The sequence below is a fragment of the Marmota marmota genome, unplaced genomic scaffold (assembly GCF_001458135.2).
Source record: "Marmota marmota marmota unplaced genomic scaffold, marMar, whole genome shotgun sequence".
NCBI lineage: Eukaryota > Metazoa > Chordata > Mammalia > Rodentia > Sciuridae > Marmota > Marmota marmota.
In genome coordinates this window covers 11,485,227-11,510,780 of record NW_026000093.1, presented here as the reverse complement: position 1 = coordinate 11,510,780, position 25,554 = coordinate 11,485,227, and the positions used below count along the sequence as shown (strand labels likewise).

General features: G+C 35.6%; 1 protein-coding gene across 11 annotated transcripts in view; it reads left to right on the top strand.

The window, feature by feature from the left end:
• CUNH8orf34 (chromosome unknown C8orf34 homolog) overlaps window positions 1–25,554 on the top strand; it is a 418,284-nt gene that overhangs the window by 317,971 nt on the left and 74,759 nt on the right. For all 11 annotated transcript variants that reach the window (XM_048782941.1, XM_048782947.1, XM_048782946.1 and 8 more), the window contains 2 exons: window positions 14,223–14,308; window positions 20,038–20,114. In XM_048782941.1, coding sequence (XP_048638898.1) covers window positions 14,223–14,308; window positions 20,038–20,114 — 163 coding nt within the window. The remainder of the gene's footprint in view (window positions 1–14,222; window positions 14,309–20,037; window positions 20,115–25,554) is intronic.

Here is a 25,554-nt window from a genome sequence, read left to right as displayed (position 1 = left end):
TGATCAAGTTCCTTGATCAATTTGGAGTTGGTTCTTGATCAACTTGGAGTTGAGTTTTGTGCAGGGTGAGAATTAGGGGTTCAATTTCATTCTGCTACATATGGATTTCTAGTTTTCACAGCACCATTTGTAGAAGAGGTTATCTTTTCTCCAATGTACGTTTTTGGTACCTTTGTCTAGTATGAGAAAACAGTGTTCATGTGGTTCATCTCTGTGTCTTTTATTCTATTCCATTGGTCTTCTTGTCTGTTTGATGCCAATACCATGCCATTTTTGTTATTATACCTCTGTAGTATAATTTAAAGTCTGTGTTCTGATGCCTCCTGCTTCACTTTTCTTGCCAAGGATTGCTTTGGTTATTCTGGGTCTTTTATTTTTCCATATGAATTTTATGACTGCTTTTTCTATTTCTACAAAGAAGGTCATTGTAATTTTAATAGGAATTGCGTTAAATCTGTATAGCATTTTTGGTAGTATCGCTGCTATCTATTCTGATATCAGAACTGTCACACTTTTCATTAGCTTGGGAGAGATCCTAGCTATGAATCTAATGTAAGTTGTTTTGTATTTTTTCCCTATTCTCTATCATTTATTGTCATCTCTCTCTATATTTCACAAAGTGAGATCATCTGTAAATGCTTTTTCATTCAGTTTGATATGGTTCACCTGGCACATCAACGGATATTTATCTGCATTGTCTTTTCTCACTGTTTTGCACATGTGCCTCTGTTGCTTTTAAACCAGTCTGTATTATTTATATTTGGTTAATTAACAAGCAGTAATGAATATCTTCCTGACTTTGCTAAATTGTCTTTGTCTGGAGGAACTTAGATATAAACAAGATATAAAACTCTAATGAATCCATGTCTATCTATATATAAATTTGTATCTATTGTTATTGACAAATTACCCTTTAGGACTATGGTAATACTGTCCAACCATCATAATTTCACAAGTATTTGTTTGCCCCAAATCCTATTTTAAAAATATTTATCAGGCTGATAAGTGAAAGAAGTTCTTTCTATACAATTTAAGTTTTCTCAAATTTACCTTAGTTATAACAGATTTATTTTCTATATTTTGGTGACATACAATTCAGCCAATACAACTCCATTATGATTAACCAACTGAATAATTAGTTCAAACTACATGGCTGTGGGAGGCAGTCATGAACCACACACACACACTTGCTGCCTTCTGTTAGATCATATCCTGGAGGTAATGTTATGATAATGTGCTGACCTAGTCTACAGAAGAAGTGGCCATGGGTTTACAAGATAGGTGTGGACCTCACAGATGCAGATGGATGGATTCTCAAACTCATATTTCATTCTGCTTTGTATTAGTAAATAAATCCCTTCCTATACTAAATGTAATTTTTTCTTTAATTCTACTTCTTTTAGTATTAGTACTAAACTAAGGCTAAATTTTTCATTGCATTTCATGACCTATTTATCTCTATCCTTTGACTTTTAACTTTTGTTTTTAACTTTGTCATATGTTTTTAACTTTGTCATATAACTTTGATATGTTTAGTCAGTGTGCTTTAGATTTTTGTCTCACGCTGCATATCCTGTTGGATTTTTTTTTTTTTGATTGTTTGCTATGTTTGGCCTTGCACATACTAAACATATGCTCCACTACTAACCCACACACCCATCCCCCCCATACTGGGCATTACATAAACAAGTTATCTAGTTTGTTTTATATCAAGCACATTTTGTATTTTGTTATCTGTTTCTTGTGCTTTAGGGTTCCTTGATGTTTTATTTTCTTTCATTTGCTCTATTGATTTGCTTGCATTTTGTAAGCTATATAATGTACCTTTTTTTCTCTTTAGAATTCAGTCTTAATAGATATATAAAAATATAAAAATTGAACATATTTATTGGCTTATTTATTTATTGTGTTAGTTTTCCATCATCACTAGGACAAAATACTTGAGGTAATCAACTTGTAAGGAGGAAAGAATTATTTTGGCTCATGGTTTCATAGGTTTCAGTTCAATTTGGGCCTGAGGTAGAATATTACATCATGTGGGAGTGTGACAGATGGGGTCTGTTCACCACACGGCAGCCAGAGAGTAACGAGACAGAGGAAGGGGGTGTGTGGTCCCAATATCCTGGTCAGGGGCATGTGCACAATGACCTAACATTTCCTCTGGGCCCTACTTCCTAAAATTTCCATCACCTCTCAATAGTGCCAGGGTTGGACACCACACCTTTACCATTTGGGGGATATTTAAGATTCAAATCCTAATGGGTACCATGGAATGCTTTGATACATGTGTACTTTGTATAATGTTTAAGTCAGGGTGAATTTTTCCCCCTAGTAGTCTTTCCATGTAATATGGCAGGTTGCCATCCTGACTTCCTTAGATTGCCACCTCACAACTCATTTGTTTCATGCTTCTGACGAAATATCAGATTTTTCTTGTCTTCTATCCCCGTTCTTCCTTCTTAGATGGAACTAGGTGAGGTTTTCTGAGATTTCCTTTGTTTATTCTCCACAACAATGTACAACTTTTTTTTTCTTTCTTTCTGATTCTTTTTGAGGTACTAGAGATTGAACCCAGGGCCCCACACATGGAAGCACTCTCCCATTAAGCTACACCCCCAGCACCCCAGAAGGATTGCTGTGAATCTGATCCTGATTCACTTCTTCATGAAGGTTCCATTTTAGTAACAATATCTCAATATTTATGAAACTGCATATTACTACTATTAACATTCTATCAATTGCCATCTGTTGGCAAATAGATCCCCATTGACATCTCACCTCTATCTGGTACAAAGTAATATTACTAGTAATTTCAAAAATTTATCATACCTCTTAACTTATCATAATTTAATTTCAGATTTTCCTAGTCCTGTGAAATAGAAAAAGTGAAAAAAGGAAACTAAGGCTCTACCACTGTTATGGTTTAGATATTAGGTATCCCCAAGAAGTTCATGTATGAGACAATGCAAGAAAGTTTAAAGATGAAATGATTTGGTTATAAAAGTTTTAACATAATCATTGCATTAATCCCCTGATAGGGATTAACTGGGTGATAACTGAAGGCAGGTAGGGCATGGCTGAAGAGGTGGGTCCCTGGGGGTATGTCTTTGGGTTTTATATTTTGTCCTTATTGAGCAGAAGTCTCTCTTTCTGCTTACTGGTGCCATATCCCCCAGCTCTTTCCCTTTACCACACACTCTCTGCCATGTTGTTCTGCCTCACCCCAAGGAATGGATTTGAGTCTCTATGGACTGAAACCTCTGAAACATGAGGCCCAGATAAGCTTTTTCTTCTCTATAATTGTTCTTGTCAGATCTTTTGGTTACATTGTGAAAACCTGACTAAAACAACTCTAGAATGTCTAAGGCAACATGACCTGTTATTATTTCCAGTGGTACAGTGCATAAAAGTTAAAGTGTTGAATTTGATTTTAATTTTGAGAAAAAGAGAGGGATGGAGTGGGGGGGGCAGAGAGGGAGAGAGAGGGAGAGAGAGATTTAATAGGTACAAATAGGAAGCCAGCTATCTAACAGACTTCTAAAGAATATACAAAACAGAGAGGGGTGGCCTTCCATCATTACATATGTGAGGCAGCCCTCAGTTTCAGGGGGCTCTCTGGTTAAATGAAAGAGTGGGGTAAGGGAAGAAAGTAAGTTTTGGCAACTTTTCAAGAGTGTGTTGGCTCCACACACAAACCCATTTTTCAACTTGCTAGAAATCAGCACTTTACAGACTCCTCGCAGCTGCTGTTGAACTTGATGTCTGCTGACCAAGCACTTCTCTAACTTGGGCTAAGTCTGCAGCATCCTGAGCTCAAATAGAATCAGACTCTCAGATTGAATCATAGCATATTAGGGAATAAATTTAGTATCCATGGAAAGTCAATACCTAGCAGGTTACAGAAAGAGAAACACTACCATGCCTTGGTAGATTCTTCTCTGCTTTTGGAATTCACTCATGGTGTGGTGCTACTACTACAGCAAGAATGGATGGAAAGGTCTTTCTCCTTTTATGCCATAAAGAGGTGATGCCACAGAAGGGGTGGTGTCCGCCAGAGTATCAGCATCATCTGGAAACTTCTTAGAAACAAAAATGCTCAGTCTATACTCAAGACGTTCTGAATCAGAAATTCTGTGGGTGAAACCCAGCAATCTGTGTTTTTAGGTGTTCTCTTGGAGATTTCAAAGCATATCCGTTTTGAGAACCACTGGTCCACGGTGTCAGAAAAGGACCTTAGCTACCTACTTGCACTCTAGGAATGATGGAGACAAAAAGCACACCCACAGTTAGATAGATCCCTTCATGGATGTGAAATCTGGTTTAAAAATGAGTGTGAATGATTTTCCTGATGGACACATGCAGAGTCCAGTGTGCAGGGCTGTGTCTGTCTCTCACACATTCGGTGCTTGGCTGCTTTCTTCTGGTGTTTCCTTAGCTTCAGAGCAGCTGAGCAATTTGAACATAATCCTTTTCATGGCTGCCGCAGATCCAAGGAAGGTTGGAATATCCCCAGGGCTGTCCTTTGTGCATGTAGCCAAGGTATGTGAGCCAGTGGCCAAGATTCAGGCCAGATCTGCCTGGAATACCTGGTTTAGTAGTTCCCAGGTATGCTAAGAATTGATCCTGTTCCATACCTCATTTTGTGTACTTTATTTATATTGATATTTTTACATTTGAGTTGAGGTAAAGCAGAAGAGACCAACAACAAAACCTATCTATTCTCCATATGTATTTTCCTTAGATTTGATTTTAAGAATTCTTAAGCCTCTGCCAGGAAAATAATTAGCAGCTCAGATAAGAGGTCACTATGGCAACTACATGTCTGCCATCAGTATATATGAGAGAACTATAAATTTGATTAGAGAGTTACACATAGTTTGCAGGCCCATATCTCACTTTTAGGGTATAAGGAGTGAAAAGGAAAATTTAGCAGGAAAGAGCATGTTTTTTATCTCTATGTCATTATCAATCATTATGTTTTAGAGGTTAATGCTCAGAGGTTCTTGTGGCTGAGGGAGTGAATTTAATAAGCAGTTTAAGAAGGCTCCAAGGTGAATGGGGATATTATTTTGTTCCGTTCTACACTCAGAAAAAAAGAGATGTTTCAGCTTGATGCATTTTTTACTTATCCTTCTTTAAAACAATATCCAGAATCAAGCAAGAGTGCCTATAGAAGGATGCTGGAAGGAACATTTTTCAAGGAATATACCAAAATAAGGGGAATCTAGGTATGGCTGGCAGTTTTCTCTTGGTAGATAAGATCCTGGAGGTAGAGCTGTGTCTGGTGTACAGGAAATTCTGCCAAGGGATCATAGAGGGAGTGTCAAAGGGTCAGAGTGAAAGTAAGTATGCTGTATTCCAAAGGGTTGAACTTGAATGGTTAAGGATGGAAGAGCACAGCAGGAAAGAGTAGTTGGGTTTGGAAAAGAGAGTGGAAGGAAGAACATCCAGGTAATTCACTGAAGAATTGGGACTTGGTAAGCAGGGAGGTAAAGTTTCAAAGTGCAGCATATCCTTTCTAGGATAGGAAAGGAACTATTAAAATGACGAATGAATTCAGATAGAATTAGTTGTTCTGGGACCCACAACTATGAGTTAATATGCAAGACCCTAATGGGTAGAGGATATCAGACTTGGTCTCTGACTTCTGTAAGCTTGCAAATTCACTAGGAAGATCATGCAAATTCACATAGCTTTCATCCCAGATTATAGGCTCAGGACTGGAGGTAAAGTTTTTGCCTTCAAAGAATCTGAACAAATTTTTGAAACTGATGACAATTTTGATTTTTAAAGACTTCAAAAGTGAATGAATGATAGGTTTTGCACAATTCCCCTTAAATAAAATCTGGAGAAATATACTGGAATTCTAGGAAAATTAACATTTAGAAAGAGAAGCAACTCAATGACTTCAATCTTGAAAGAGGCTTTGTGAATGTAAAGCATACTTTAAAAGGGAAAGATGTTAATTTCCTAATGCTTTGAAGAAAATGTCTCAAAATGTCTTAGAACCCAAACTGTTTAATTTGATTGCCCTGATTTAATTGACATCTATCAGGATATACAATTAATTTGCAATGAAAGAAAATTATAATATTCCATTAACAGCAGAATTAAGAAGCAGTATATCATATTCTGATGTTCTTTGTAGAGATTTTGGAACCCAGAAGGGGCAAACCTTACCCCACAATTCCAGTCACTTCAGTCAGCATCTCCATCTCCATATCCAATAGCCTTTCCACACCTCTACCTACATGTCTAAAATGCATTTTGAATTTACCAACCCAAACTATAGCCCACTTAATCCCCACCAAATTTCTTTCAGTTTTCCTTATCTCAGTAGATGGCCACATGATCAGTTAAATTCCAAAAAGAAATTGGGGAGTTTTTTCTCCCACACCCCAAATCTAAATTAACTTATATATTGTTGGGTACAACTCTAGAATTTATCCAGAAATCAGCCTACTTCTTATCACTTCCCTTACTGCTACTCTGCACAAGCCATGATCATCTTACCAAGATTGGTGTGGTAAGCTTCCTAACTCATTCCATAGCTTTTGTTTGCCCCCCCCCATATCTCAGTCTCTACTTAACACAAGAAGTAGAATTATCCTCATTAAAGCAAAAATCTGATAACATCACTTCTGTTTCAAAACTATTCATTATCCCCCCCCCCCTTTTAAAAAATAATTTTCAGGGAAAAAGACTAGTATTTCATCATCAAATATCTAGATGATGTTGCTGCACACCTGACATGATCTAGCTTCAGTTATCTGACGACATATCCTTCTATTCACTCCCTTATTCATTCCACTCCAGCCATTGGCCTGCAAATAGTTTTTTTTTCTATTTCCTCTTCCTGTAATGCTTTTTTCCAGATGTCTAGATCATGTTCTCCTTCACTTCAGGTTTTGACTCCTTCGAGGGAGGCCTTCCCTGAACACTCTCTATAAAATTGCACACCGTCTCCTCCAGACCCTCCCTAGATGCCTTTCCTGCTTTGCTTTTTCTTCCTTCAAAATCGAGCAGATTTCTTATCAACACCTAATCCTATGCATTTTACCTGTTTTTTCATCTATTCAGCTTTATAGCATAAGCTCTGTGAGCATAGGAATTTGTCATCCTTGTTCACTGCTCTGTCCCTGGCTCTTGGAACAGGGCTCACTCCAAGATTTTGCTCTTCTCTTGTGGATTTTTGTCAAAAAACTTTTCATGTGGCCTCTTAGATTTCACCAATCTAATGATGAATACTACTTTTTCTTTGCACAGTTTTTTATCATATTAGGCTTATAATCAAAAACTTTTAAAGCTCTATTAAAGTCTAATTTCTCTTTTTTGTTTTGCAAGACCCCATCTGGACTCATCTCATCAATCTAGAGCTATTATTCCTTGCTCTCAACACACATCTCTCACTGCAGTTATTAGTCAATTTTTGTTATGGTTGGTGTTCTCTCTCTTCCCCTATTTTCTTCTTTTTAAAACTTTTCCTCTGGGGTGGGGTTGTGGCTCAGCGGTAGCTCGCACGTGTAAGGCACTGGGTTCGATCCTCAGCACCATCAAAAAATAAATAAACAAAATAAAATTTTTCCTCCAGGAGGGCTTCTTTTTCCCACCTGAATCTAGTCTATTATTTTTCTGCTCTTTTCCTGGAACACCTTTCTCTTGTTCTCCACCTAATCTAATTTTAGGGTAATTTTGAAGCCCTGTTCAAGTGCTATCTAGTCCATTAAGGTTTCTCTAATTAATGCATCTTTGTTTTATCAGCTCCTCTGTGTTTCTATATAAGTTACTTTGACATTTAGTTAATTATTAAATTATAAGATGCCAAAGAAACATTTGATGAATATATACTCTTTATTTAGATGATGCTTTCTTCCAGAAAGTGTTCAGGCAAGATAAAAAGATAGGTAATATTTAGCATGATAACGTACAGAAAGATGACTGCTTTTGAATCTGGATTCTGTATATCTTCTAGACCAATGTGAAAAGTATTTGCTTATTTGCATTTTCTATTGCTCATGACATGGATTGACACTAAATACCATGGATTTTTTAAAAGGGAGATGTATCTTTTTATTGGGTGTTTTTAGATGTTTTTTAAGTAGAAAAACAAAATGGCACAAATTACCTTGTCTGTTCTCCCACGGCTTACACTATTCAAAACTCCTTCAAAATTGATGTGACTTTTGGTAGTGTGTTTTTATTGGAATTTTGGACCGATACTTGGCAGTTCGTTAGCTGTGTTTTTAGTGTTCTTTTCTTTACAGAGCAAAAAAATGGGACCAATTTTTTTTTTCGTGTGTGTGTGTGTGTGTGTGTGTGGTGCTGGGGATTGAACCCAGAGCCTTAGGGCATGCAAGGCAAGCACTCTACCAACTAAGCTATATCCCCAGTCCTGGATCTTAAAGTATAAAAATTCTAACCACTTCTATGGCTACCCATGCATACCTTGAACAAGCTCTGACTTCTTTTCTCTTGATGCTGCATCTTCCTTAAATCTATTTTGTAAGACTCAGGAACTTTTCCAGCAATATTTATTTAGTAAAATTACATTGGTCATGCACATATGCCAGGTACTATGATAGACATAACAATCCCTGTGAATAAAATTTTCATTGACTTATTTTACTATTAAGACTGAAACAGTATGAGATAAGTAAGGACTTATAAAAGTTGAGGGAGAATTTTCTAATACTTATAACAGCATTTCCTTTAGTTAAGTATCACTGGCCAGTATAAAATTAATTCTGATTCATTAATTTTAAACTCAAATACATTTGTTATCTTTATCAGCTTCATTTGTACCCCCTTCCAAATTCTTTACCCTACGTCTTGTTGACACCTATTTTGCACATGTCTCAAGTTGCGATAATAAGCTTTGTGCCAACCTTCAGCATCTCGCCTTATCCTAGAATTTAGATAATATTTCCTGCCCCAGGATAGCCAAGGGGAATCATTATGTATTCATGCATGTGCAACTCATAATTCAAGAATATCAATGCTGAAACACCATCCTTCACCATTCCTCAGGATTCCTCAGAAATTTCTGTGGGAATGGGGAGCAGCCACCTGTACAGGGTTTGAGTCATTCTATCATTGTACTGGCTTTCCTCCTTTTATTTGTCACTCCCACATCACTCATTCCTGCCGCTGGATTGTACAGCCACTCAACATGTAAGCTTCCGGCTCATTCCCTGCATTATGATGAACCTGGCTAAAAACAGCTTCACCCTGAATATATGCAGGATAATTTTCATGAGCCATGAGCCTAATGGATGGCCTACACCTTACACAAGGAGAGGGCCTCTTATCCTCTATGAATTGGAAAATTGTTGAATATGGGTCAAGGTGAAGATAAGGGATATAATTGTAATTATACTACAGTATTCTTGGAAAATCCCCTGTACATAGGATGGGTCATACCTTTTCTTAATCGCCAAAGTGAAATAATCACTTTAAAATACCTTAGAAACCTCTTTTAGAGTTCACAGTGTACCCTGATAGTTCTAAGCTGTATGTCAAGGACATGCAACACATGAAAACCAGAATCCTTTTTTTCAGACACTCACAGCCTGTTGACAAACACAGACATCTAAATCAACAGTTAAAAATGCAGAAAAGTAAGAGTAAAGATTTGCAATCATGCTAAGACCTCCAGAAGAAAAACTTCTGTAAAGAGGAAAATTTAGAATGAAAAGCTGGGAATAACCACATAGTAAAAAAGAAGGAGGAGGTAAATGCTGCCAGAGATAATAGTATAATGACACAAAGGGTTAATAACAAAATATCTTCCAAAAAGTGAAAGTAGTTTGGGGTTTTTTGGAGTATAAAATCCCAATGGAATACCCAAGAAGATGGATCTGCAGACAACAGGTAGGGACTGTGCAATGAGAGGCTCAGATGTCTTGCTAAGGAAACTATAACTCATTCTGCAGGGGATGAGAAGCCAATGAAAATGGTAGTTCTAAAACCCCTTTGAGTCAAAGATTACTTTGAGAAACTGGTTAAAATGATTTCTCTCCAGAAAAGATCACAGACACCCAAAAGTCTTCATTCTATTTGTTGTGAATTATTTTGACTCCCTTAAAACCTATTCCTAGGCCCGGTAAGATTACTATGTTAAGGCCTCTTTCGCTAAAAGGTTTAAAGCATGAGAGTATTATGGTTGGATACATGTTTTGAACATTTTGGTAGTAATATGAAAATGGATTTTTGGAAGGCAAGTTTCTAAGTATGAGTATCTGTGATGCAACTACATGATAATGCAGTCAAATCAAGACAAGCCATCATAGCATTAGTAAAAAATAAGTGATGAATGTAAGTGATAACTTGAGGAAGCACTATTAGCAAGACTGAAATGGATTAGCAATGTCCAGAGAAAGGTGAGGTGATAATGGAGAATGAGTTTGCTTTTGGACATATTGATTTTGAGGAATTTAAAGCATCCAAGTAAAATTTCCTGCAAGAATTTGGGTACATCAATCTTGAGCTGAGGGTTCAAAGAAAGAAGGGCCTTTAAAGGAGACTGAGGAGAGATATTTGTAGAATCACTGTTAGGTAGGAGTGAGAGAGGCACCCAGAAAATAAGCAGTGATAACCTCAAGAATGAGTAGGTGTTCACATAAGTTTAAATAAAGATGAGGTCTAGAAAGTTTCTATTGCATGCAGCCATTAAGATGTCAGGTGTAAGCAGTTTTCCCAGAGTGGTTGAGGCACGAACCAAATTTAAACAGGTTGAGGAGGGAATGAAAACTGTGGAAGTAAAGGAATTGGTTAAGAATATTTTAGAAGTTTAGCTCTAAGAAGAATGTGCAAGAAAAGGCAGCAATAGCTAGATGTTTTAGATAATTATAGAAGCAATTCATTTGTTTGTGTGTGTGTTTGTGTGTGTACAAGACTAAAAGAGAAGTGAGCTTGTTTATATACCATGGGAAATGGGAATGCAGGTGAACAGAATGAGTAATGGTGGGGGGTTAAACAGACTGAGGACCAAGAGGGTCATGACACAACAGGATCTAAGCCATGAGCCTAATGGATGGCCTACACCTTACACAAGGAAAGGGCCTCTTACCCTCTGTGAATTGGAAAATTGTTGAATATGGGTTAAGGTGAAGATAATTATGAGACTGGAATGTGAGGGAAAGTTGAAGGCCCTTTTTTTTCTGATTATGGAACTTTTCTGAGTGACATCGAAGAATGGTGATATTTTTGAAAAGACCTTGAAAAGATTGAAGGAAAGATAATCAAGAAATCTAAGTTTAAAGCTGAAACTCTTGGTTTGTACTCACCAATCTTAGAGGGTCATGATTTCCTTTGGTGTTGCTCAGCTACATACAAGTAGGGAAATGGTAGATTACTACAGAGTTGAGGGTCTACTTGGGCAGAAATGGCCCAAGGACAGAGTGCAAGGGAGTTGGGAAGAAAGTGAGGGTCTAGGTAGCTAGTGGGGATAGAAGGGAATCAGGAGAAAACTGGATACCCAGGGGGAAATGAAGGGAAATAATGTCTGTAGCTATTGAAGAGAAAGTGTCATAGAGAGTGAGAATGTGAAAGAACCCAAAGGAACTAAGTTTATTTTCAGAAATAAAATAAACTTATAATTTATTTATTTCTTTGATGTGGAACTGTTCCAGTTGTCTGTCCTTGGGTTAGGGAAGGTGAAGAGAAGGGTAGATCTCCACATGAGCTATCGGTTTAGCAATGGGTTTAGCAAGGAGCTAAAGTTTAGCAAGAAAAGGAGCTATGGGTTTAGCAAGAAAATCTACACAAACACCAGAACATTCTGGATAATAGTGTGAGCCTGAGCAAAGTTTTTACAGGCAAAGAGAAGAAAGGGTAATACACACAATCCTGCTTTATCTGAGGTTGAGGGATTAGGCATCCTTTTTTGGAGGGGGAAAACTATATATATAATTTTTCTTGAGGTACTGGGTATTGAATCTATGTCCCCTTGCATGCTAAGCATGTGTTCTACTACAGAGTTACAACTCAAACCCAGTACTGGGATATTCTAGGAGGATAAAAGAGTTTCGGGTTGAGAAAGAGGAGCAGGAAGCATCCTTTGTAGGGGTTGAAAATATAAAAGTGTTTGCTTAATGTGGAGGAGTGGTTTTATTTAAAGGATGGTAGAATGTGGAGGAGTGGTTTTAGAAAGTGAAGAGAAAATGTCTTGTGATAAAAAAAAAATTTAAAACAAAAACAATTTAACTTTTTAAAAACTGTATTTCCTGGACTTGTCCATGCCACCCTTGTTTGCATACCACCTATTATCAACCTCTACCAGAAGTAATGCTGTGTGCAGTACAGTTTGGGGAACATTGGAAGAGCAAGGATTACAGTGTTCTGTAATCAGATTGCTGCCAAGTCATGGTAAACGCAGTTCTTGAGATATCTGGAGGGCAATGTTTGGACAACAATGAGCTGGCTTCAAGGCCACCCAATTTGTTGGGTTTTTGTTCATGGCCATTTGTCTTTTCAACTCAGATAGATTGAGAGTGCTTTGAAATCAGGGATAGTTATAATTTCTTTGCATCTCTATAATATTGGGCTCGTTCCTGAGCATGTCAATAAATGCTAAATAAATATTTTGTTCTACTGATGAGTGTGCAATGAGTCAAAAAGTTATGGCATAGTTTTTAATGTCTTGCTTCTTTCTTTCTTTCTTGGGGATTTATTTTCCCTTTAGGTTTTGAACGTAATGTTAAATACCCAGATATATTGGAGTTCTTGTGAATAATTAATAATAATTATTACTTCCACCTTTTAACAAGTCATGTACCTATATACTTTCTTTGATAATTTTGATAGGATGGTCCTGGACAAAGAGATTTAAGAAAAGAACATGTGATATTATTGATTATTGAAGTAGGTTTTCTAATTACTGGAAGAACATAAATAAATAGTATAGGGAAGGTTTGAGAACTATGTAGCTAATTCATGTACTTAAAAGTGGTATTTTTTCACAGTAAAATTTGAAAAACTAATTAAGGTATAATATACATACACAGCTAACCAAAATATGTTACAATTATCAGGAAATTGCCCTTGAGAATACTTTAATTACCTTATGCAAGACAGTAAATTTGGCTTTATGTATATAAAATAAAATGTAGTGTAAGTGTAATTCATACTGCTATGCACAGAATTTAATATCATGAAAATAAAAAAGAAAGTATAATTTACAATATTTATAATTACAAAAAAGTTAAATAGGGAAAGATATGCATATTTGCTTCCATTTGCAAAAGTCCACGGCAAATTGTTATTTTTTTATGGTATATAAAAGTAAAGATCTAAAATGGCTGAAAGTTATAGCTTTTGAGTCCAGTATAGTTGTAAATTATACTTCTGTTTTAATGAACTTTAATATTATATTTTATTCATTTACTAATGTTTTCCTATGAAAGACGTTTGTCATTAGCAAAGTACAAGAAAAAGTAAGGACACTGTTAGAAACTTCCAGTCTGAGCCTTTTGTTATACTGTCCTCCAACATCACCAGAACTGTGTTTATTTAGGACAGAGTTGCAAAACATGTTGCTGAGCTCCACCTTCCTTTGATAATGGAGTTTTAGAACATGATACTAATCAAGAGTTCAACCAGACATTGCCAGTCCACATTTCTCTCTTTAGAGATGTGGATACAGAGGAGTTCAGAATACATTGCCACAAAATTACCTACACAATCTTCCTCTCCTGAGGAAGACCCAGTGTCTATGAGAACCCTAGGCAGTCACTCATATCAGAAATCTTCATTCCCATTGCTGAGACTGGTCTTGACCCACAGGCCTGTTATCTCAGGTTGGTTGATTTGGAGATCTGTGTTGACAAACCTTTGTGTAGTCATGAAAACCCTACTGGACCCAGTAGTTAGGTAAGCACATTGGATTAAACTTTTGTTTTTCGTCTACTCAACCTCCCTTTGTAGTTTCAGGGAAAACATTTGCTTATAAATGTTTCTCTGTTCAGCCACAGAAGTGAAGTGGATTGAACCTAGATCCAACTTGCCAATTATATAAGAGGAAAGATAAAAAAATCATTTCTTTAAAGCCTACAAAACCAAAACACTAAATTAAGATGGCTTGAATGAACTTTTATTTCTACTTTGAAGATTGAAGTCTAGATTTTTGGGTCTAGACGTTCACAGTCTTAATCCCCAGAGTGTGTGGTTTATATTTTACAATTTAATATTATTAGAGGTTTCAATCACCATTTTTAATTATTTAGGCTTCAAGGAGACAATCTGGCTGAAAGGACTGAAGAGACGTTACAATTGTTTCATTCTCCAGACGAAATAATCCCAGATTCATTGGGTAAGTTTTGAATTCTACAATATTTATTGTAGCTTTAGTGGCATGTAATGATTAGAAGAAAGAAGGAAGGAAGGAAGGAAGGGAGGGAGGGAGGGAGGGAAAGAAAAGGAAAGAAAAGAAAAGAAAAGAAAAGAAAAGAAAAGAAAAGAAAAGAAAAGAAAAGAAAAGAAAAGATTTTCCCCTGCACCAAATCTCAGCCCTGTGGATCACCTGTCCACCACCAGCACAGTCCTTTGAGCTGTGTATCAGGAGTTAAGGGCAGAGGACAAATAGAAGCAGGAAATGTGTGTTCTGAGGAACAACAAGGAGTTGTTGGTTACTCCCCAAATTGTCACCAATTCTAACTTGTGTTAGAACTCTACTTTTCCTGCTGGCTCTATAGAAAATAGAACTCATTATCTGCCCCTTGACTTATCTCCTACTCCCGTTCTCACACCATCCATCCGATATTCAGTCTTCTTGGGGAGAATGTCAGTATCAGACCTGAAAATATCATATGCTTTCTCTCTCAGTTCTGTGTTAAATTAGTGTTCAATTATGTCAATGTCACTTTGGAATTTCCTTCCTGAGCCAGGCTCCTCTCCATTTTTCCGGATAGTGGCTGGTGTACATTTTCCTTCTCTTTCTTCACCTAGTGTAGAAACCTTCTTTGCCCTCCTTGAACTATCTCATCCCTCCTTGATTCATTTACTTTCTAAAAATAAAGCTGCTTAGTCTGCACTCATTTTACATAGAACAGAATTCAAACTCTATACTTTAGCATATGAAGTTAATGTCAGAGCATTTCAAAATGTTTGCTGAATAAGTGAATAAGTACATGTACTACTGCTCCAATGCCATCTAAGACACATCACCTCTTCCTTAGCCATTGTTCTAGCAAGACAGTATGTCCAGTAAAGATAGAAGAGAAACTATAGAATATTTCCTCATACCTGGATAGAGAAAGGTATTTTAAATAAGACATAAGAATTTTAAATCTTAAAATATATAACAAAACAATAGTACGCTGTACATTTTAAAACAATAGAAGAAAGGATTTTGGATGTTTTCACCATTAAAAAATGATGAATTAAGAGACAGTTATGTTTAACCTGATTCAACATGACATATTGTATGCATGTATTGAAATACCCTTGGCATTCCATTAATATGTATAATTTTTATGCTTTTATTTATCAGTAACAAGTATATTTAATTTAAATAAAAAATGAGCTAAATATTTTTAAAACAGAAGAAAATAAAAAATTTAACTATGAAAATTAAGAACTGCTGTTCATCAAAAGATGCCAGAAGAAAAGCCATAAAATGGGAAGATATATTTGCAATGTGTTTGTCATTGACCAAAGATTAATATTCAGAATATGAAAAACACCCACAATTTAATAATAAAGATCAACAAATCCATATAAAAATAAGCAACAGACATAAAAAGACATTTCACAGAAGAGAAAATACAAATGGCCAATGAACATATGAAATATACATCACTACCCTACTAAGCAGGGAAATTAAGATCATGTTGAGATATTGTTTTATAACCATTTTTGGCATTGGTTAAGAAAGTTGGTAAAACCAAGTACTGGTGAATACAGAGCTGAGAGGAAAATAATATATCCCAGATGGAGTATAAACAGTTTTGAAAATGTTTTTCCATTATCTTAAAATCTTGAGCATTCATAAAAGCTAAAACCCAGAAGCTCTATTTCTAGAAAAATATCTTAGAGAATCAAGCCCTGACCCATGAACAAGTCTCATTGGTATGTTCTTCCCTCTCTGCCTGTTCTGATTCTGTGCTCTAAGGTTATCCTAAGTGTCCCTGATGTCTTGCCCACACCATTTTTTTTATCCCCTCAGGCCTAACCATCTTTTAATTGCTTCATATGTATTTGTTGTTCTCACATGCTTATTGAGGATTTTTTTTGTGTACCCCAGCATTCCCAATATAAAACTAATATGAGACCCTTTTCTTATAATATGTTGAGATAACTCTCTATGAGGCATAGTGAGGTCCTGCCCTGAATCCAATTTTGAAGACTCTTGTGTCCAAATTGCAAGTCTGTGAAACAGATTCACATTGAGTGAAGAACAGATTCTTTGTGATGGAAATACACCAAGGTAAATTGCTTAAAAAAAAAAAAAACTAATATGAGACAGATCCTGGTTAACAATTTGACCACTAATTGTTTAAATTCTATAAAAACCACTCTAAGTGATCAATCTATATAGATCTATATATCCTTTAGCAACTATGTACACATAATCATTGAGCTCTGTAGGGACTTAAATATCTGGAGATATTAAGTAATACAGATAATAACATGTTTTTATTTTTGTAAATATTTTTCTTTCTTTCTTTTTTTTTTCAGAACTGGGAATTGAATTCAGGGCCTTGCACATGTTAGCAAGTGCTCATTTTAGGAAGCTTGAGCTTTACTCCCATCCCTTTTTAAATTTTGAGACAAGATTTCACTAAGTTGCTTTGTCTGACCTCAAATTTATGATCTTCCTGCTTCAGCCTCTCTAGCAGCTGGGATTACAGATGTGGGCCATTGTGCTGACCAGTAATAGGTTTGTGTTTAAGCCTACTTGAATTCAGTGGAAAAAAAACAAACATTAAATTTAAGCTCCTTTCTTGAAAGGCTGAACTCCTACATTCTCTGCATTCAAATATTAGTATACCCGATGAACACATGCCAAAATAAAAGTTCCTGTTTTAGTGTACATCCTTTTGAAAATTCCTTTAGTCAAATACTAAATCCCATAGTTGAATATTATTGGATTAGCCAAAAGTTGTCATGTGACTTTTATATCAACTGTGCATCCACCTTGAACCTGGCTCAATGTGTGTAAGTATTTTTATGAAAAAAATGTAATTTGTGCACAAAACACCTTGTGACACAAGCAGAAATAATAAAAATATGACAGGAAGTAATGGAATGAAACTCAACATTGTGATAAACTTTATAGATTTCTTCTATGTTCCTATTAGTATGCTCAGTCAACGGAGACAAAATTTCTAGTCCAAATGCTAATAGAGATTGTTAGTTTTTGAGAAAAGTTTTCTATGCATCAGTTTCTCCTCTCCATGTCTTATTTTATTCTTCTCTTAAATCAGGGGTGAAAATCAACTCTGCAATATTTGACAAATTTAGTGACTAACTTTCCATCAACTTCTATGTGACTTAAAATAACTCTAATAATTAACCCCCTCTATTTTGAAAATCATGAGTTCTTATAAGATAAATTGCTCTGGAATAGCAAAATTGTTTACACATTTGAATGCACCAATTTTTGTTAATAAGCAGCAACTTCAGAACTCTTAAGGAAAAATGTTCACCCCCTAAGCATTATAAATAAAAGGTTTCATGGTGGGTGTGGTGGTGCATGGTTGTAGTCACAGTGATTCAGGAGGCCAAGGCAGGAGGATCCCAAGTCTGAGGCCTACCTAAGCAATTAGTGACAGCCTGCCTCCATGACTTAGTGAGATCCTGTCTCAAAATAAGAAATATAGGACTGATGGTATAGCTCAGTGGTTAAGTACTTCTGGGTTCAATCCCCAGTACCATTCATTCACTCAATCAATTAAATAAAATGCTTTATTTTCATGATGTCTATTTGCCTTAACTTGCTTGTTAGATTGGTATCCTATCATAAGATTTGGTCTATATGGCAGAACTCATTTAACTTAATAGCTTCTGATAGGGTCACATTTGTAAATTCTCAAATATTCTGGCAGCTCTTCACAGTTATCCCTTTCCCCTAAGTTCAATGTCCTTTACCCAGATCATACCAGCTACAGCATGAAACAGGAAGAATTCAACCCAAACAAGAATAGAGTGTAAGACCATGAAAATTTACCAATAACTTCTGGTAAATATTCTTTGTTAAAATATCAATACTGTAAATGTGTTCAAGTGAATTCTATGAGAATTATAGAAAATTATCTTATTTCAATATGTTTGAAAGGGCTTACTAAAGTGCCTGACATATAATATTTGCTGGATAAATGACTACACAGAATCCCCATAAATAATTGAATGAATGGATTAATACACACATATATAATGAAGCTCTAAAACCATTACCTACCTACTGAGAGGAACATTGAGAGTATTTCTAAGTTTTTAAAAAATCAGCAAAACCCCAAAGAGGATGGTTTTCCTTGCCCTATATTCAAAAATAGTTTTGTGATGTAGAATAGAACAATTTGATATTATTTTAAAATCAATATTCTAGTCAAGAATTTCAACACATAAAACAAACCTAAAGTTACACCAGCATTTGTTCACAGTTCTGAAGAATGTAATTTAGCCTTAGGGAATTTAAATTATTCCTAATTTACATCCTAATTTAAAGAGTCTATTGTCACCCTTACAACTTGGTTTTAGTAGATGGGAGTTCAAGTGTTCTTTTCAAGTGGATTATGATTTTTGAATTTAGTGTAAGTCTCATTATCTGTCTTGATTTTATCTTCTTTAAATTAGCTTCTTTTTAATGCCAATGTTCTGTTTAGAAGAGTAGTAGATAAATTTTTTACATTTATCTACAACTTGAGAAAGTATCTGCTTCTCCCAAAGTGAGTTTTATAAGGAGGGCTTTCTGTGTTCTAAAATGAACTCTACTTTTATATCTAGATAAACTCTATGCTATGAGATTAGCAACCTTTCTTCCTGAATATAAAATTCTGAATTATCAGAGATAAAGAGAGCTATGGGATTTAAAAGCTATGATTATGGATTTGTGCCAAGTTTCCTTTTGTCTCTCTTCTCCTTGGTGGCCATTAAGGGCTAGAAGGATTTCATGCTTTGAATTTCTTCCCAGAGTACAAATTTTATGCAATCAAAAAATGTCTTCATTTTTACATTAATCTAAAGGAAAATCTTTTTGATTCAAAAGGCTGTCTTTCAATATTACTAAATATACGAAATCATTTTTTTAAAATTCACTGGTTTAAAATACCTTCCCCTAAAGGGATTTTATTGTTGTTGCTTTAATAGAAGGAGTTAATATTTTACAAAGGGAAGTTGACAGTATCTGGTGTAGATTATTTATAGATATAAATAATCCATATATCCATCCTTACTGCAAAATTCTTTATAACCCACAGAAACTCATGCTGCTATAATTTAACTCAGCAGATATATGGAACAGCTTGCCAAGATTTTATTCACATATTTGAATATAACTATTCTCCCACTCCTCTATTTAGGCTAAATAATCACAACCTCTTGCTTAATATATTAAAGTAGAAAACCTACCACCACTTAAAAACATGTACTCTTCTGTGGATTCTTCACAAATTTTCATTCTATTTAACAAAGAGAACACAAATTGATACTTAAATTATGTAGCCTTAAAAGAAGACAGTTACTTAATGAATAAAACCAACAAGGAAATATAAAATTACAAAGCAGAAAAAGAACATTAAATATAAATATATTCCAACAACTAGCTGAATAATATGCCATAAAAAGTGTTGCTTTATTTGCATAATAAACTGCAGTTCTTGTACTTTTCTGATTTTATTGCACCTTCTAAATTAAAAATACTTTCATAAATTATCTTTAAGCTAAATAAATATCATTCTGACTTTATTTTAATTCACAGACACTGATTTTTCAACAATCAGTGCAATCATTTTAATGTTATTTTCACTAACAGGTTTATATATCAGAGAACTAGTAAGCAATTTGTGACTTTAATTTATTCATTTAAAAAAATTAAAATAGATTCTTTACCTGGGACTGAAGAAGCACTGATGGAGGAGGGTGAAGAATTTGAGAAAGCATCTAAATTAACAGGAACTGTAAGTATATTCATTTACTTATTTTAATCCTCCAATCTAATGTCTATTATGGGAAAAACCTAAAAGGAAAGTAACATTCTTGAAATTAAAGAATATTTTTAAATGTGTATGCAGCATTCTCTATACAGTCAACAGAAAACTTGCATCAGTAGATGGTCCACTCTTTTTAAAAAAAAAAAATATACAGTAAGGCTGCAATCAGCTCTTTTAGCAATTGCAGACGTCTTGACAGAGAAGGGAAGAACTAAGTTCTGGTGTGTTTGGCTGCTTACTTATGCATATGGATATTCTAAGGGGCTATGTGCTGCCATCTTAAACCTCAATAAGCAACTACATGTATCTTAATAGAAAAAAATAAGTTTTGCATATCCTGAAAATTTATATATTACTTAAGCATGCTATTTTAGTTGTGAAGTCCTTGTGGTATTTTTATTAATCTCTTTATAAGTGTATAGTGGAAGTAAACCCATTAGGTTTAAGATTTTTAATAAAAGTGAAGGTTAAAAAATACATACAGAAAAACAAATCTCTGTATGAATTCTAAATATAAAGTCAAGTAAAGATTGTGAGTTGTGATAAAACTCAGGTTAATGCAATCTTTCATGATCTTAAATACAGTATTTAGACAGTGTGAAGGTAATACTTCCATGTTCTCTGTATTATTTTGCTTGGGTTGCCATAATATGTGTTCGAACTGGGAGCTTAAACAATGGAAATTTATTTTCTCACAACTCTGGGAGCAGAAGTGCTGCAGTCTGGCTGGGCACAAATAACTGAGCCGCCACAAAGCACTTGTAGGTTCAAAACAGCAACTCTTTATTGCCAAACTCCACCAGCACTCCACACACGCTCCCACAGCCGCCCTATTGCCGGACAGTAAAGGTCAAATATACAATTGAATACACAGCTTAACATAACCATCATCATCTCAATGCCTCGCTGGCGGTCACCTCTCAACCCCTCCCTTCTGGCAATATGACATGGTCATCCTGACTCAGCTGTGGCCCTCAACATCTTCCCCCTTCTATTTAATTAAACAGCAAGCATGTGGCTTAGGGACCATGCCTGTCTTAGGTTGTCCTGTAAGGGTAAAAGAAATTGAAGTTAAATCGTAAAAGTTAAAGGGTAAAAGACCGGGTGTTGTAAAAGTTTCTAAGCTGCAAGGTCTGAGTTAAAATGTAAAGGAGGTATTGTTAGGTTTCTATGCTACCTGCAAAACCTGAAATCTCTGTAGCTGTTAAGACAATGCTTAGAACCGCCCAGTAAACATTTCCCCTGACTGTTTGGTTGTTTAATAACTGAAGGGCTCTGTGTAACTGGTCACATAGTCCTTTAGGCCCTAAAACCAATCAGTTTGAATGTGTACCCTGTTTAGAAAAGACCTATCACTCCAGCCTGACCTGTTCCTGCCAATGAATGAACTAATCATGTTTAGGAATTGTTGCTTAATTTTCCCATGGTGTATAATGATTTGTTAAAGGAGACTGCGATGTATATAAAATCCGCGCCCTCCCAAAAAAAGTGTACTTAAGCAGTGCTCAGCCCCTGCTCGGGGCTCTGGGCTGCTTTCCCTTCTTGAGTGGGCACGGAGCCCCAGCATGCTGGTTCAATAAATCCCCTTCTGCCAATTGCATGAGTGGTCACTTGGTGGTCTCTTTCTCTGACGCTTCGCCTGACCCTTACAGTCCAATACTACATATGGTCCTTACCCGTCATCAGATGAGCTGACCTCAAAGCGTCAGCCTCCTGTCTTAGGTTGGTACCATTGCAATTGGATCTTACCCGTCATTGACTTGTAAGGGTCCGGCAAAGAGTTGGAGAAAGAGACCACCAAGTGACCACTCATGCAATTGGCAGAAGGGGATTTATTGATCTAGCATGCTAGGGCTCCGTGCCCACTCAAGAAGGGAGAACAGCCCAGAGCCCAGAGCAGGGGTTGTGCAATGCTTAAGTACACTTTTTGGGGAGGGCGGGACTTTACATACATCACAGTCTCCTTTAACAAATCATCATACACTGAGGGAAAGTCAAACAACAATTCTTAGACTTGATTAGTACATACATTGGCAGGAACAGGTCAGGGTGGAGTGATAGGTCATTCCTAAGGAGGGGGTTACATTCAAACTGATTGGTTTGGGCCTTGAATGCCTACGTGACAAGCTGCACAGGATCTTGAATGCTATAAATCAACTAAATGGCCAGTAGGGCATTGTCTTAACTGCCTCAGGAATTTAACCCATGCTTTGCAGTTTAGAAGCAGGTTTACAATGCCTGGTCCTTTACATTTTAACTCAGGCTTTGCAGCTTAGAAACTTTACAATGCCCGGTCTTTTACCCTTTAACTTTTACACTTTAACTTCAATTTCTTTTACCCTTACAGATTAACGGTCCAGCATACAGCCATACTTGTGGATAGGCCTTTGCACCAGTGGGGGGGTGAGGTTCTTTGCCTCACCTCTGTTGGCCCCCAAATTTGGCCTTCAACAAGAAGTCTGAGATAAGGTGTGGCCAGGTACATTCATTCTTCTGAGGCCTCTTCCTTTGTCCTGTGGATGGCAGAGAATTTCCTGTGTCCTGTGTCTCCCCACCTTCTTCCCTGTGTGCATGCCTCTGTCCTAATCTCTTCTTATCACCAGTAATATTGGTTTTGAGCCCACTCTATTAACCATATTTATCTTAATTACTTCTCTAAAGAGCCTATCTTCAAACATTCTGAGATACTGAACTAGGACTTCAACATATAAATTTTAGGGGTACACAATTAGGCTCCTAACACTCTATGATGAAATTACATTATTTAAATAATATGAATAATATGCCATAAATAGTATGGCATATTAGGAAACCTTTTACCATAAGGGCAAGAATTTTTGTCCATTTTTTCCCACCTGCTTATGATGATAAATGTACCTTGTGATAATCTGTCATTCGTTGTGCTTTGCAAAGGTTTTTTTGGTTGTTTTATTATCTGTGAATACCACCAAAGTCCTTATTCCTCTCTCATGTCTGAATAGATAATATTAAAGTCTTTTCATAATCACTTCCTCCAATCAACTGATATCCTGTCCATAGAATTTGTCTTGCTTAATGATACCTAGTACTCCAAGGAGGGTGGGAATCAGCTTTATTTGATCAAATCATGGCTTTCTTTCCACTGTGCTTACATAGTGTTTTTCCCGTGCAAAAATTTGTGGTAGGTCAATTTTATTTGTTTTCATTCATCATTTATTAGGTTTTGTATTCTTAGAAATTCTTCAATTCCTTTAATGTTAAATTACCCATTTAAATACTTTTTGGCACTAAATGGTTAAAAATAATTCATGGATAAATGAATATGAGGTCCTTGAACAAAGCAATTTCTGGATAGCAGCTACTTTTATTATGGGGAAAAATATAGATTGAAATATTTATTATTTAGAATATTGTTATTTTAGGTGAAAATTCCCTAAAAATACATCTGTATTATTTTTGGTATAGTGTTTTTAATAAATCAAGAAGAAATTTGTGACTTTATCTAAATATTAATGAAGAATTGGAACAAAATAGATTTTTTTCTTTATTACTATAGAAAATAAGAAAATACTTCAAAGCAAATGTTGAGTCATATCCTGCAAAATATAAACATACCACAATACTGAAAACCATTTAGAGTATTTTCAACACATGCTTTCTCTATTTGCTAACTTACCCTATTGGGTATTGTGTATTATTAAATAAGCAACAGACCTTTGAAAACTATTTTCTCTAGTGGCTTAATCTGTGCTTTGAATATTTTTTGAATATTTTATGAATATTTTAGTGAGGTAAAGGCAATGTTTTGATTTAAATTTTTATCCTCCCCAAACAAGTGAGTCATTCTTCTAGAATTTCCCCCTTTACCTCCTCTGTCTTCTGGAAGAACGCCTCTTAGCATATATCCAACCTATCAAGATTAAAGCTAGATTTATCAGGCAAATACATTTCTTAAAAATGAGACAACCAAAAGGAAATATTAAAAAGAAAATTCCAAGCAGCAGGTATTAATCACAATCATTTGTATTATTAAAAATTCAATAGACAATTGCTTTAGACCCTTATGATTGTTGAAGATTTAATACAAAAAAATGTTTTTTTAAAAAAATTCACAATTCTAATGATTTTCTTAATCTTAAAATTCTATTTTGTTTTCAAGGTAGTAAATAAACATGAATATGAAGGGAAGATGAAAAAGAGAAAAGACATTTGACATTAATATTTTGTTGACTTTCTCCTTTTTAAATTATTTATTGCATTCCTTGTTCATAATGACTAGCTTGTCAAAAGCTGAATCCCATAAGACTGTGTCATTGGTCACCATTTCTTACTTAAAGTAGAAGAAAAATTAAGAGAGATTCCTGTAGGGAAAGGTTTCCTAAAATGCCCAGCAATTACATTTTTAGTACATTTTCTTTTTGAAAGTTTTTATCTATTTAGGGATATATGTAAAATTAACTAGAGTGACAATGGTAGTAGTAATGATATCAAGTATTTGTGTAGCACTTTTAAACTATTAAGCTCTTCACCATCAGTCATGTCTGATTTTTGCAATTCTGTGATTTATCATGTTATTTTTGACGATCCTTTTGTGAAGTAATTAGCACTTAGTTAAAAAAATATTTATTTATTTATATTAATTTTTTATTTATACATGACAGCAGAATGCATTACAATTCTTATTACACGTGTAGAGCACAATTTTTCATATCTCTGATTGTATATAAAGTATATTCACACCAATTTGTTTCTTCATACATGTACTTTGGATAATAATGATCATCATGTTCCACCATCATTTCTGACTCCATGCCCTCACTTCCCCTCCCACCCCTCTGCCCTATCTCACCCTTATCTGCCTAATAAAGTTCGTCTGTTCCTCCCATGCTTCCTCTCCTTATCACACTATGAATCAGCCTCCTTATATCAAAGAAAACATTCAGCATTTGGTTATTTGGGATTGGCTAACTTGACTTAGCATTATCTTCCCAAACTCCATCCATTTACCTGCAAATGCTGAACTCTTTTATTGCTGAGTAATATTCCATTGTGTATACATACATGCCACATTTTTAAAAATCCATTCATCTATTGAAGGGCATCCAGGTTGGTTCTATAGTTTAGCTATTGTGAATTGTACTGCTATAAACATTGATGTGGCTGTGTCCCTGTAGCATGCTGTTTTTAAGTCCTTTGGGTTCATCATCGCTAGCAATTAGAGAAATGCAAATCAAAACCACTCCAAGATTTCATCTCACTCCAGTCAGAATGGCAGCTATTATGAAGACAATCAAAAATAAGTGTTGGTAAAAAAAAAAAAAATAAGTGTTGGTGAGGATGTGGGGGAAAAAGGCACACTCATACACTGCTGGTGGGACTGCAAACTGATGCAGCCAATATGGAAAGCAGTATGGAGATTTCTTGGAAA